The following is a 13,868-nucleotide window of genomic DNA, read 5'->3' on the forward strand; positions in this document are numbered from 1 at the left end:
GCGTAAATCCCAGTGTGTAGATTTAGGCGTAGAGGGCCATATTCTATAACAACGCATATAAAATTTGGAATGCCCATTTCCCCATGCCCCTTTTTGCCTGCACGCATTAGAATTTAGGCGCGCTGTGTTACAGAATACACTTAGCAAGTTGTGCACGTAAATTCTAATTATTGCCAATTAGTGCTCATTATTGCTTGTTAAGTGCTGTTAATGCTAATTAGCTTGTTAAGCCAATTACATTATTTCAGCTAGGAACACTATGCGTGCTATATAGAATCTAGGGGTACCTGGTTAGTGCCGGGGTGGTCCGGGAACAGATTTGGGGTACAGCTGGGAGTTAACCAGGGCACCATCGATATATGGGTGCCAGTATCAAATGCAAGATACTCAGCACCTACTTTGGGTTACCTGGATTTTGCTGACATTCAGTGGTATCTGGGTCACTATTTAACTTTAGGAGAGCAGAAAGGCTGTCCTATGTTAACTGGGAAGCTGTCTAGGTATTGCCTCTGAATATCAGTGATATCCAGATAACTTCATGCTGGGAATCTGAACTTTTGGGCATAATTTAGCTGGCAGTTAGTACCGGCCCAAGGCAAGATGCCACCTGAGTCAGAGTTAAGATGCTGCCCCCCCCCCCCCCCCCCCCCGTTCACAGCGTTTACCTGGTTCATTACGTTACAAGCCCGGCAGTGGCAGCGATTCCCATATGCTGCCCTGCTGCCGGCACATGCCTCTTCCCTTTACTGCAGCTGCCTGAGCCTTTGATGAAACAGAAAGTTACATCAGAGAGGCAGCTGCAGTAAAGGGAAGAGTCAGGTGGTGGCGGCAGGGCAGCGTTTGGCAATCGCTGCTGCTGCCTGGTTTGGAACATGACGAAACAGGTAAACGCCATGAACGGGGGTGGCTGCTCCCTGAAGAGTGGAGAGATGCCGCCCCTGAAGAGTGCCACCTGAGGCCCCCTGCTGGCAGTGGTCAGCATTTAAAGAAACACCGACTGCTGCTGGCTGATTATTGATTGGTAAGTTTTTTTTCTCCTTAATATCCTACATTTAGGAGTTTAGTGACATTTTGAATATATCATTAGGTACTCAACACTAATGAATTTTTCACAGAGGCCAATTTAGAAGCATGTCTCTCAAAGTTAGGAGCATCAATCCTTTGAATATTAGGCCCATTCAGTTTTTGTTTTTTTTAAACTGCTTTAGAAATAAACAATTACAGTAAAGTCTCGATTATTTGACCTAAACGGGACTGACCCATTGTCACATAAATGAAAAGTCGAATATAAGAAAACAATGATAACCCCTCAAACAATGCAGAAACAAAGGAAGTAACAGCAGGTTCCTGGTTCACAATGGTGGTAAAAGTAGGGTCCCGGGTTCAGAAAATGGACAGAGAGTTGCGTGACGTACCCAGAAGTCTATTGGATATGCCGGATGGTCGCATCAGCGAAGCTTGGATAATTGAGAATGTACTGTACATTATTACTATCATGGCTTCTATTCTGCAAAATTTGTAGATGTGCAAAAAATAAAATAAAATAAAATTCACATCACAGTAAAGCCAGAACTGAGTCTCCCTACTCCCCGTCATCCTCCCTCCCCAAGCCAGTCAGCATGGGAAAAATGCCACAGGTGCCATATCTCAAGGTACCTAAGGCTATTTGCATGGCTCAGGAAATTTGGAGCCCTTTTACTGTCCTGGAACTACTGCCGGTCCAATGCGGCCGCCGGCAGTAGTTCAGGCTCGAGTGTGCATCATTTCTGGTGCGCCGGGAAATATTTTTTTTATTTAATGGCATGGCGCTAAACTGGCAGTAATCGGGCATCACTACGCACTGCCCGGTTACAGCAGGAGCCCTCACCGCTACCTCAACGGATGGCAATAAGTGCTCCCCCCCCCCCCGATGGCCCATACAATAAGAGTACTCATCGTATGGCTATTTTTTAGGGGCTTTTTCCCTACTGCGGTAAAAAGGGCTCTGGTACATAGGAAAAATGGCCCCCGCCGCTACCGCAGGGCTCTTTTTTCCTGCAGCTTAGTAAAAGGGCCCCTCAGAGAATTGAGGCCTTCATTTCATGTTAAGCTACTAATTCACAAGGCAACAGATTTTAATGTACAACAATATGGTTCAAAAAGTATTCTGAATGCAAGTGCTAGAAGACAGAAAAAAAAAACAGATCTCATAGGCAAAAAACTTGCAGTAAAATAACAGAATATCCCCAAAATAATTTTATCTGGACAACATATACTGTACAATTATTCATATTGCACTTTTTTGACACAATAAATCCTAATAAATATACACAAAAGTTATACATACAAATACATTATTTTTAAATAATATTAAACCAATTCTGAATCATGTCATTTATAAAGAAACACCACTGCAATGTCCGTTCATAGAAGGCGACTCTAGTAATGAACAAGGGACACTCATAGGCTCACTCAAGCCATGTCTGTGCCATCTGCTTCATGCAATGGCCACAGTGTCAGGCTCAGAGAGCAGAGCACACGAAACCCAAGCGTACTGAATCCCCAAAGCATGAAATAAAAGCAGAGAATTCACTTGCAAGCACGGCTTAGTCTGTTCAAGTGGATGGAGGAACTGCATTGTTATTTCCGGCTAACACTCAAATCATCCGACACAACAGATGTGCACTTTTCCACCCCAGTGCTTGTTGCTATATACCTCTAGCAATAGAGATCCCCCCCAGTACCTGTCACAGATTTCAAAACATACGAGAAAATATTTATTTGTACTGCATGAATATTACGATGGACTCTCCTCGGCTTGCAACAAAGTTCATGGGCTCTGCTTTCTGTATGTCTGTGATATGCACATGTCATATTTTTAGGAGGAGCTGATCCTGGATCAGCTCACTGGTCTTGGTCCAGTATGCTCACTGGAGGAAACTGTCAGATTTAAGAAAAATATATATGGTATAAGCAGGTAGCAGAGGCAATGCTATCATCTGTGGATACCTACGCTGGGCAACAAGGTAAAAGGAAAGAAAATTTCCACCAAGTGTGAATGGCTCCATTTTTGACAGAGAGAGGAACAAATAGGTAGCCGCATTCTACGAAATGGTCATCCCTGTACAATTGCTTGTATTTATTAATAACTGACAGTTTCTTTATCGCTCTGTCGCATGATGATGCACAACACAGTGACTTACCAAAGCACGCAATTCCCTGGTAAGCACCATTCCTTGAAGCCTTGCCTAAGCTAAATTTGACAGGAAGCTCAATTTGATACTGAGGAAAAATTTACTTTTAGCTTACAAGTTCTGACTATATCTGATCATTTTAAGCTGTAGTCTGGCAGTAGCTCTTATCACAACCAAAGTTTGTATGTACAGTATATAACGCACAAATAGTGAATGGTGGATAATTTTTTCTCTCCCCTCTTCTTGATCAAACTGTTCTTCATCTTTCTTAGCTTTTTATTATTTTTTTGAACATTTTTGGCATGCTTGGACTCTTCCTGAATTCATTTTCACTCTGGCAAAGTGTGCCAGCCAGTCCGTAATCTTCCTTAGGGTCTTAAGTCCACAGGTTCTCTGTTGAAAAAGCAAAATGTCCACTTGAAGTTCAGTACATATCCTAGGCCTGGGCTAGCAAGTAGGACATGCAAAAGGGTGTCCCATAATGTTGCCTGTTGCTTACATTACCTTTTTTCAATAAAGTCTTGTAATCCATTTTTAAGCCGGATAATTCTAGAGTTTTCAGCATTCAGGGGCAACTGCGTGCTAACAGCCCAAAATTCACACTGGTTAATTTAACCACTGCGGGCTCCCAAAATGGCCTTTACAAGAGTCCAAGTGGTTCCGCTTCTCTACACCTGTCTTGCTCATGACGCAGTGCCCCTTTTCCTTTTTGTCTTGTCTCCCATTCCAAATGAATATTTATCGCATTTTCTCTTCCAGGAACGTGGAAGAGAAACTTGTCGACCCCTTTCAGAACAATGAAAACAACAAAGAAAAGGAAGATAAAAAGTGAAATGGAGAATGCTGCGTGTGTGTGTGCTTATATGCGTATGCGTGTGTTTTAGCTTGCAATGTTCATTCCCGCAGGACATCACAGAGAGATTGTCCATTTGCTTTACGCTTTCCCGCAAGACCCACAGCAACGGGACTTGAACTGGGCGAGCATACAGAGCTTCAGCTGTTTCACCTTCTCACAGTATCTGGTTGTGTCTCGGCACTCCACTAGCAAGGCAAAAAGAACACTATAAGGAAATTGTAAAAATCAAGAAAAACATTAAGCAAAATAGACAAACAAAAGAGCAATCACAAACTCATCTTTTAAACATTCTGCTGGATACCACAGTCATTTAGGGCAGTGTTTCTTATCTGTCTCCTGCAAGCACCACAAGCAAGTACAGTTTTCAAGACTAGCACAATGAATACATAAAAAAATCAGTTCTCTAGTCTATGCAAATTTATCTCATACATAATCACAGTTGGGCCCTGTTTACCGCTCACTTTTTCAGGACTGCCACCAGCCCAACGTGGCCACCGGAGGTAGTCCCACCCCAAGCACGCCATTTCCGGGGGAAAAAGAAAACCCTTGGAAAAGAAATAGGCACACCCGTTAAGGGGGGCCGCACACAACTGGGCTGAAGGCTGGCGAAGACTGGGCAGCAAGGGAGGGTGCTTGGGGGGGGGATGGGCCAGCTAGGGAGAGGAGGTGAGAGCAGGGAAGGCAGCAAAGGGTTAACAAGGTATGGGAGGGATAGGAAGGAAGGGAGGGAGGAGGAGCAAAGATAGGAAGGACACAGGGAAATCATTTTCGAATTGGGAGGCAGGAGAAGAGCAACGCTGGCCCGCCCGCCCACCCACTCGCGAGGGCTACAATTGTCGCAGCGAGGCGTCAGGCTACTATTTTAGGCAGGGACAGCAATGGGTACACAGCAGCTTAGCACCTAACACTTATAAGTGTTGGGGTAATTACGTGTGCAAAGCAGTTGTTTAACAAGTCACAAGTTTATGCAAAGTTAGGCTTGCATGTTAGCAGCCTTATAATTACACAGCTTGTCTCCTGGTTTCGACGGCCAGGAGGCCTAGAACGTTGGTTTGTAAATGATGGTAAATGCCTCCTTTAACGGGAGGCACCAAGTGACAATGGGTGCTATGAGCACAGTGGAGCCACAGGGGCTTGGGACGGCATAACCTGTGGCGCAGATTTGGCATCTACGTTGGAAGCTGTGTACCCAAGCTGAAATAGTAGCATAAGGGTTATTGTAATCTGTCATTTATGTTATTGTTGAAATTGCAATATTTGATGTTCCTGGCTGCAGCCAAATAAATCCAACTTTAAGAATATATGACCTTGTAGCGTGGTCCATGGAATATCAGGCGTGGATGCTGTTTAAAAACACCATCCTGGAGGTTCAGGACAAATATATTCCACGTATTAGAAAAAAGGGAAAAAAGACTAAACGTCAGCCGGCGTGGCTAAACAGTAAGATAAAGGAAATCATTAGAGCCAAAAAAACAATCCTTCAGAAAGTGGAGAAGAGAACCAACTGAAAGTAACAGGATAGATCATAAGGAATGCCAAGCCAAATGCAAAGCGGAGATAAGGAGGGCAAAAAAGGACTTTGAGAAGAAATTAGCGTTGGAAGCAAAAATACATAGTAAAAATTTTTTTAGATACATTAAAAGCAGGAAACCGGCCAAAGAGTTGGTTGGGCCGCTGGACGAAAATGGTGTTAAAGGGGCGATCAAGGAGGACAAAGCCGTAGCGGAGAAATTAAATGAATTCTTTGCTTCGGTCTTCACCGAGGAGGATTTGGGGGGGACACCGGTGCCAGAAAGAATATTTGAAGCGGGGGAGTCGGAGAAACTAAACAAATTCTCTGTAACCTTGGAGGATGTAATGGGTCAGTTCAGCAAGCTGAAGAGTAGTAAATCACCGGGACCTGATGGTATTCATCCCAGAGTATTAATAGAACTAAAAAATGAACTTGCGGAGCTACTGTTAGAAATATGCAATCTGTCCCTAAAATCGAGTGTAGTACCGGAAGACTGGAGGGTAGCCAATGTTACTCCGATTTTTAAGAAGGGTTCCAGAGGAGATCCGGGAAATTATAGACCGGTGAGTCTGACGTCGGTGCCGGGCAAGATGGTGGAGGCTATTATTAAAAATAAAATTGCAGAGCATATACAAAAACATGGACTGATGAGACAAAGTCAGCACGGATTTAGTGAAGGGAAGTCTTGCCTCACCAATCTAATGCATTTTTTTGAGGGGGTAAGCAAACATGTGGACAATGGGGAGCCGGTTGATATTGTATATCTGGATTTTCAGAAGGCGTTTGACAAAGTGCCGCACGAAAGACTCCTGAAGAAATTGCAGAGTCATGGAATCGGAGGTAGGGTATTATTATGGATTAAGAACTGGTTGAAAGAAAGGAACCAGAGAGTAGGATTGCGTGGCCAGTATTCTCAGTGGAGGAGGGTAGTTAGTGGGGTCCCGCAGGGGTCTGTGCTGGGTCCGTTGCTTTTTAATGTATTTATAAATGACCTAGAGATGGGAATAACTAGTGAGGTAATTAAATTCGCCGATGACACAAAATTATTCAGGGTCGTCAAGTCGCAGGAGGAATGTGAACGATTACAGGAGGACCTTGCGAGACTGGGAGAATGGGCGTGCAAGTGGCAGATGAAGTTCAATGTTGACAAGTGCAAAGTGATGCATGTGGGTAAGAGGAACCCGAATTATAGCTACGTCTTGCAAGGTTCCGCGTTAGGAGTTACGGATCAAGAAAGGGATCTGGGTGTCGTCGTCGATGATACGCTGAAACCTTCTGCTCAGTGTGCTGCTGCGGCTAGGAAAGCGAATAGAATGTTGGGTGTTATTAGGAAGGGTATGGAGTCCAGGTGTGCGGATGTTATAATGCCGTTGTATCGCTCCATGGTGCGACCGCACCTGGAGTATTGTGTTCAGTACTGGTCTCCGTATCTCAAAAAAGATATAGTAGAATTGGAAAAGGTACAGCGAAGGGCGACGAAAATGATAGTGGGGATGGGACGACTTTCCTATGAAGAGAGGCTGAGAAGGCTAGGGCTTTTCAGCTTGGAGAAGAGACGGCTGAGGGGAGATATGATAGAAGTGTATAAAATAATGAGTGGAATGGATCGGGTGGATGTGAAGCGACTGTTCACGCTATCCAAAATACTAGGACTAGAGGGCATGAGTTGAAGCTACAGTGTGGTAAATTTAAAACGAATCGGAGAAAATTTTTCTTCACCCAACGTGTAATTAGACTCTGGAATTCGTTGCCGGAGAACGTGGTACGGGCGGTTAGCTTGACGGAGTTTAAAAAGGGGTTAGATAGATTCCTAAAGGACAAGTCCATAGACCGCTATTAAATGGACTTGGAAAAATTCCGCATTTTTAGGTATAACTTGTCTGGAATGTTTTTACGTTTGGGGAGCGTGCCAGGTGCCCTTGACCTGGATTGGCCACTGTCGGTGACAGGATGCTGGGCTAGATGGACCTTTGGTCTTTCCCAGTATGGCACTACTTATGTACTTATGTATGTACTTATGTACTTATGTAATATGAGAGGGTCTGAGTGTGTGCCCAATGCCCGAGTTGTGGCTTGCGTGGCGGTAACCCGGCCTCCCTCCTCTTCCTGCGATGCTGCAAAATGGCGACGCCCAGCTCTGCCCAGTGTATCCTGGGATGCGGTGGGTGGGGCTATACACCATAGAAGGGAGCATCCCAGGATACACTGGGCAGGGCTGGGCGCCGCCATTTTGTGGCGTCGCAGGAAGAGGAGGGAGGCAGGCTACCCTCTCTCCTCCAACACACAAGGTAGGGGGGTCTGGACCACCAGGGACCCCTTGCTGGGGGGACTAGGGGGGGCTGAAGACCCACCAGATCTCCAGCCCTCCCTGAACCTTGGGGGGGGGGATCGTCGGGGGGGAATGGAGGTCCAACGGACCTCAAGCCCCCCTGTTGCTGCGGGGGGGGGGGTTGGTTGGTCGCCCACTAGGCCACCAGGGACCCTTTGATGGGGGAATTAGGGGGGCTGGAGGCCCACCGGATCTGCAGCCCTCCCTGAACCTGGGGGGGGGGGGGAGATCGTCGGGGGGACCGGAGGTCTGCCAGACCTCCATGCCCCTGTCGCTGGCAGGTTTGCTGTTGGGGGGAATGTGGGCCTGCCAGCATGCAAATGCATGCTGGACAGGGCTCACCATTCCTCATCAATGATCTACAAACCCTAACGCCAGCTCAGAGCTGGCTTAGAGTTTGCCACAGCCAACGACCCAATCTTTGGCGTGCTGGCCAATGATCATTGGGAATGAATATGTTTAGCCCTGTTTAGCACGCATTTGCATGCTAGTTGCGTTCAGCGCCCTCGAGCGCGTTGTTTCACGAGCTTGAAGACTCTGATCATGGGGCATTAGCAAATGCCGGCGCTAGTATGGCGCTAACAGCCTCTAGCACCGGCGTTTGCTTCTGATCATCCCCCTGTAAGTGTGGTTGGCCTATTCTATAAATGGAACTCCAAGCTGGGCACTGTTTATAGAATAGTGCTTAGAGCCCATTTTTGCACCAATCTTTGGGTGCGAGGATTTACACCAACTGAAACCTGGTGTAAATCCTGGCATGTAATTTAGGCATGGATTCATGCTATTCTGCGTGCATATTTAGTGAATGCCCCCGACCCACTCATGCGCCCCCATGGCTGCACCCCCCTTTTGAGTTGCGAGCTAAAAGATTTGCGTGTTTGCTGAGCAGAGATGGTGTCTATCTATCAAAGAAGGTAAGAAGTATCTTCAGCAGCAGATTGGCTAACCTACTGAAGAGGGATTTAAGCTAGATCATTGGGGCAGGGTGATAAAAGACCCCAGGTAATCCCCAAAGTACGGGAAATAAGGTTAGATCTTGAGGCTGTGATGGAAGAGGTGATTTCGGTTTAGTGGTGATCACAGAGACATTGTTCACAGGGAATGACTGAGATATAGTTATACCAGGCTATAATCTGTTCAGGAAAGGCAGGGTAGGAAGAAAGGGAGGGAGGGAGGGAGGGAGGGAGGGAGGGAGGGAGAGAGGGGGAGTGGCATTACATGTTAAAGATAATATTAAAGCCACACAATTGCAGGACCTATAGGGAAGGGAAGAGGGACTGTGGGTCAATCTGGAAAGAGGGAATGGCAAATTTATTTACATTTATAAGATATACAGGTACAGACAGAAGAAATGGACAGAGCTTTAACTGAAGACATCAAAATATAGCTGTGAAAGGGGAAGTACTACTAATAGGTGATTTTAATATGCCAGATATTGATTGAGCTATGCCTATTACGGGGTCTTTTAGAAGCAGGGAGATCCTGGATTCTCTACAGGGGGAACTATTCCAGCAGTTGGTAATGGAACCCATGTGGGATGCTTACTAATGGGTAGAGTGTTTCTGATATTATAGTAGGTGATCATCTGGCATCCAGTGATCACCAGATGGTGTGGTTTAGTATTAATATAGGTGTGTAGAGGGTCTATTCAAAAGTGAAGGTTCTAGACTTAAAAAAAAACTAACTTTGTTCAGATGGGGAATTTCCTCAAGGAACTGCTACTTGGATGGGAACATCAGGAAGAAGTTGAAAAGCAGTGAGCATAACAGAAAGGACCTACTGTAAGAGCAACAAACCTTTTTGTATGGAAAGTAAATAAAATTAAGAGGAAAAGAAGGCTGCTTTAGTTCTCAAAAGTAGTAGCTGAAAAGGTAAGGAAAAAGAGGTTAGCCTGTATAAACTACAAGAGCTCACAGAAAAAGAAAGACAGGCAACAACAATATCAGGAAAATCAAAGAGAAGTTGGTAGAGTACTCAGGAAAAGAAAAATGCAAATGGAAGAAAAAATAGCCAATATGGTAAAATTCAATACAGTGGTGCCTACATTAAAGCGTCACAATGGAGTGTGCTTAGCACCGATGCTGTAATGAGGTTAAGGCGCGCCCAAGCAAAGCCCCTTTGATGTGCTGAAACTTATTCAACAGCTGATGCCAGGTCAATCCATTTAAATAGTCAACAATTCCACAGTGGGGGCATAATCAAACGGGGACGACCATCTCTAAGGGCGTCCATCTCTAAGGACGTCCCGGCGAAGGGGAGGGGAAACCTGTATTATCGAAACAAGATGGGTGGCCATCTTTCGTTTCAATAATATGGTCGGGGATGCCCAAATTTCAACATTTAGGTCGACCTTAGAGATGGTCGACCTAAATGTTGAGATGGTTGACCTTAGAGATGGTCATCCCCGGTTTTCGGCCATAATGGAAACCAAGGACGCCCATCCCAAAAACGACCAAATCCAAGCCCTTTGGTCATGGGAGGAGCCAAATTTGTAGTACACTGGTCCCCCTGACATGCCAGGACACCAACCGGGCACCCTAGGGAGCACTGCAGTGGACTTCACAAATTGCTCCCAGGTGCATAGATCCCTTACCTTGGGTGCTGAGCCTCCCAAAACCCACTCCCCACAACTGTGCACCACTACCATAGCCCTAAGGGGTGAAGGGGGGCATCTACATGTGGGTACAGTGGGTTTCGGGTGAGTTTTGGAGGGCTCACATTTACCACCACAAGGGGGGAGGATGGGCCTGAGTCCACCTGCCTGAAGTGCACTGCACCCACTAAAAGTGCTGCAGGGACCTGCATATTGCTGTCGTGGAGCTGGGTATGACATTTCAGGCTGGGAAAAAAAAATTAAGTTTTTTTTTAGGGTGGGAGGGGGTTGGTGACCACTGGGGGAGTAAGGGGAGGTCATCCCTGATTCCCTCCAGTGGTCATCTGGATAGTTTGGGCACATTGTAACGGCTTGGTCGCAAGAAAAAATGGACCACGTAAAGTCGGCCAAGTGCTCGTCAGGGACGCCCTTCTTTTTTTCCATTATTGGCCGAGGACACCCATCTCCTAATCACACCCCAGTCCTGCCTTCGCTATGGTGCCGACACGCCCCCGTGAACTTTGGTCATCCCTGCGACGGGAAGCAGTTGAGGACGCCCAAAATCGGCTTTCGATTATGCCGATTTGGGCGACCCTGAGAGAAGGACGCCCATCTTACAATTTGTGTCGGAAAACGGGTGCCCTTCTCTTTCGAAAATAAGCCTGATAGAGTGGCGGGTACTACCCATAGACCTCAGCACAGTGACTCCTATCACACTGAGACACAGCTCAGTGACTCAATGTAATCGTCATCAGTCCATATAACCTTTAATCATCATCTTAGAAACGTTTTATAATTTTTTAGCAATTTTATAAAAAATGTTACTTAATCAGCAGATTTGATTAAGTAATAGTGGTGTGGGTCCGCTGCATCTTTATAGAATAGAACTTAGCAAGATGCACATGCAAATCCAAATAGTTGCCAATTAACACCGATAATTGATTTTTTAGTTGCGATTTATAGAAATCACCCCATAGCGCTCATGCATGGAATGAAAATTAGTGACATCATTTATGCACATATGTTCTGGTATTCTATAAAGCTGGGTGTAATATTGCCCCTAAATCTTGGTCCCCTTTATTGAATTGCCCATTAAGGCTTTAAGATTGAAAGTTTTAAGGCTTTAAGACTGAAAAGCTCAGCTAGATATGAATGCATGTTTCATATCTTTTTGCTTTTCATATTTCTCATGCATCTATTGCAGTTTGTATTAACTTTTTTTATTTCTCTTTGTTATGAAGCAGTCAATGGGCCAGATTTAATAAAAAGGTACTACCACATTTTAAAATAAAATGGGACCTATTTACTAATGGGGCCCTTTTACTAAGTTGTGGTAAAAGGGGCCCTGCGCTAGCAGGTAAGAAGGCCAAAAAAAGAAATGGCCATGTAGAGGGAGTACTTATTGCCATCCCACTCTTTCTCATATCTAGTAACCGGGCAGCACCATACTGCAGTAAAAAATAGGGAGCTATTTTCTCTAGCACCAGAAATGGCGCGTGCTGTGGGTGGAACTATCACCGGCGCCTGCGTTGGGTCGGTGGTAGCTCCGGATTGCCAAGCGGCTGCTTAGTAAAATGGCCCCAATGTGAGAACATGGATCTATGTTGGTGATATTGGGTCTTCACCGCACACCATTCACTATTGCTGAAAAGCTAAGTACTAATTTTGAATGTAAAGATAACATGAGAGAGACTGAAATAATTGATACGAAGAAATGCTACAATGAAAAAATAGTAAAAAAAAATAATTTAAAAAAATCAAAACTTGGGATCGATGAGGATTTCGCTACCGCCTCTTTTTAAAAAATGCTTGGCTCACAATAGCCACTATAGAGGTCAGTACGATAATCTGAGGACCCTATAGTGAACGCTTCTGAATGATTAGATTTAAGGAGGAGATAACTGAAGCTGAGTATATTGAAAGTGATTGATTGTACACTCCCTTCACATCTTTAAGTGTATGCTTGCGTATAGATTACTGTAGTAGCCCAATTCAGTACATCTTGTCCACTGTGTATATTAAAAAATATACATTGAATAAAAAATAGTGAATCTTACTGCATTTATTGACTGCTCTTGGAGTTAACAGAAAGAAAGCTGATGGTGAGAACATTTCTATTCTCTAGATATTCTAATGGGTACATCTATCACAATTTTGCTCTCACTCAAAAACTACTCCAATTTTTGAGTTAGCATTTTGTCCTATTAAAGATAATGAGATACGTTCATTGCTAAACCTGGGATAATTTTTCCATGACAACATTTTGTTTCATGCAGCTGTATAGGTATGGATAAATGACTTTAGCTTCTGCCTTAGAACATACCATTTTCACACGGGGAGATGTTGCAGCGTTGCCAGTTGGTGGGCCGTGGTCTCCAGGAGCAGAGATGTTCCTGTACAGGCTTGTTTGTGCGAAGATGCATACACTCCACTCGCCTGGACTGGAAGCCGTAGTTCCCACATGTTGCTGTGCACATAGTCCAGGGTGTTACCCTCCATTGTACACTGCAAGCTTCTGACCAACAGTTCTGTGTACTGATAGGTCTTATTTAAAAAAACAACAACAATAAAAGAAAAAATAGCAGATTCATCACTAAGATGGGCATTTTCCATACGATTTCTAAGTCTGACTTTGGACAATTTGCAAAAAAAACATCCAAAATCTGAATATTTATTTTATTTTATTTATTGCATTTGTATCCCACATTTTCCCACCTTTTTGCGGGTTCAGTGTGGCTTACAATATAATAGCAAAGAAGGTCATTTTCAAAAAAGAAAAACATCTATCTTTTGTTTTTGAAAATAGAAGGTTTTGTGATTTGGACGTTTTATTTTTTGGTTCATTTTCGAAAGAAAAATATCCAAGTGCAAAACGCACAAAATCAAGCCATTGGGATGTAGGAGGAGCCAGCATTTTTAGTACAGTGGTCCCCCTGACATTCCAGGAAAGCAATAGGGCACCCTAGGGGGCACTGCAGTGGACTTTATAAAAAGCTCCCAGGTACACTTCTCACCATTGCTCCCTTACCTTGTCTGCTGAGCCCCCAAAACCCCCAACCCCCAACTGTACACCACTACCATAGCCCTTACGGGTGAAGGGGGCACCTATATGTGGGTACAGTGGGCTTCTGGTGAGTTTTGGAGGGCTCACAGTTTCCTCCACAAGTGTAACAGGTAGGGGGAGGTAGAAGCCTGGGTCCACCTGTCTGCAGTGCACTGCACCCACCACTAGACTACTCCAGGGACCTGCATGCTTCTCTAAAGGACCTGAGTATAACATCTGAGGCTGGCACAGAGGCTGACAAGTAACGCTTTTCATCACATTTTTTGGAGGGGGGGGGGGGTCGGAGGAGGTTAGTGACCACTGGGGGAATAAGGGGAGGTCATCCCTGATTCCCTCCTGT

At 44.9% G+C, this 13,868-nt stretch overlaps 1 protein-coding gene across 1 annotated transcript in view; it reads right to left on the reverse strand.

Moving 5' to 3' along the window:
- Positions 1-820: 820 nt before the first annotated feature.
- The window catches only part of ADAMTSL1 (ADAMTS like 1), a 550,999-nt gene continuing 537,951 nt past the window's right edge, over positions 821-13,868 (reverse strand). The window contains exons 28-29 of the mRNA XM_030194223.1: positions 12,788-13,008; positions 821-4,214 (exon numbers count right to left, since the gene is read on the reverse strand). Coding sequence (XP_030050083.1) covers positions 4,108-4,214; positions 12,788-13,008 — 328 coding nt within the window. The 3' untranslated portion in view covers positions 821-4,107. The remainder of the gene's footprint in view (positions 4,215-12,787; positions 13,009-13,868) is intronic.

The sequence above is a fragment of the Microcaecilia unicolor genome, chromosome 2, assembly GCF_901765095.1.
Source record: "Microcaecilia unicolor chromosome 2, aMicUni1.1, whole genome shotgun sequence".
NCBI lineage: Eukaryota > Metazoa > Chordata > Amphibia > Gymnophiona > Siphonopidae > Microcaecilia > Microcaecilia unicolor.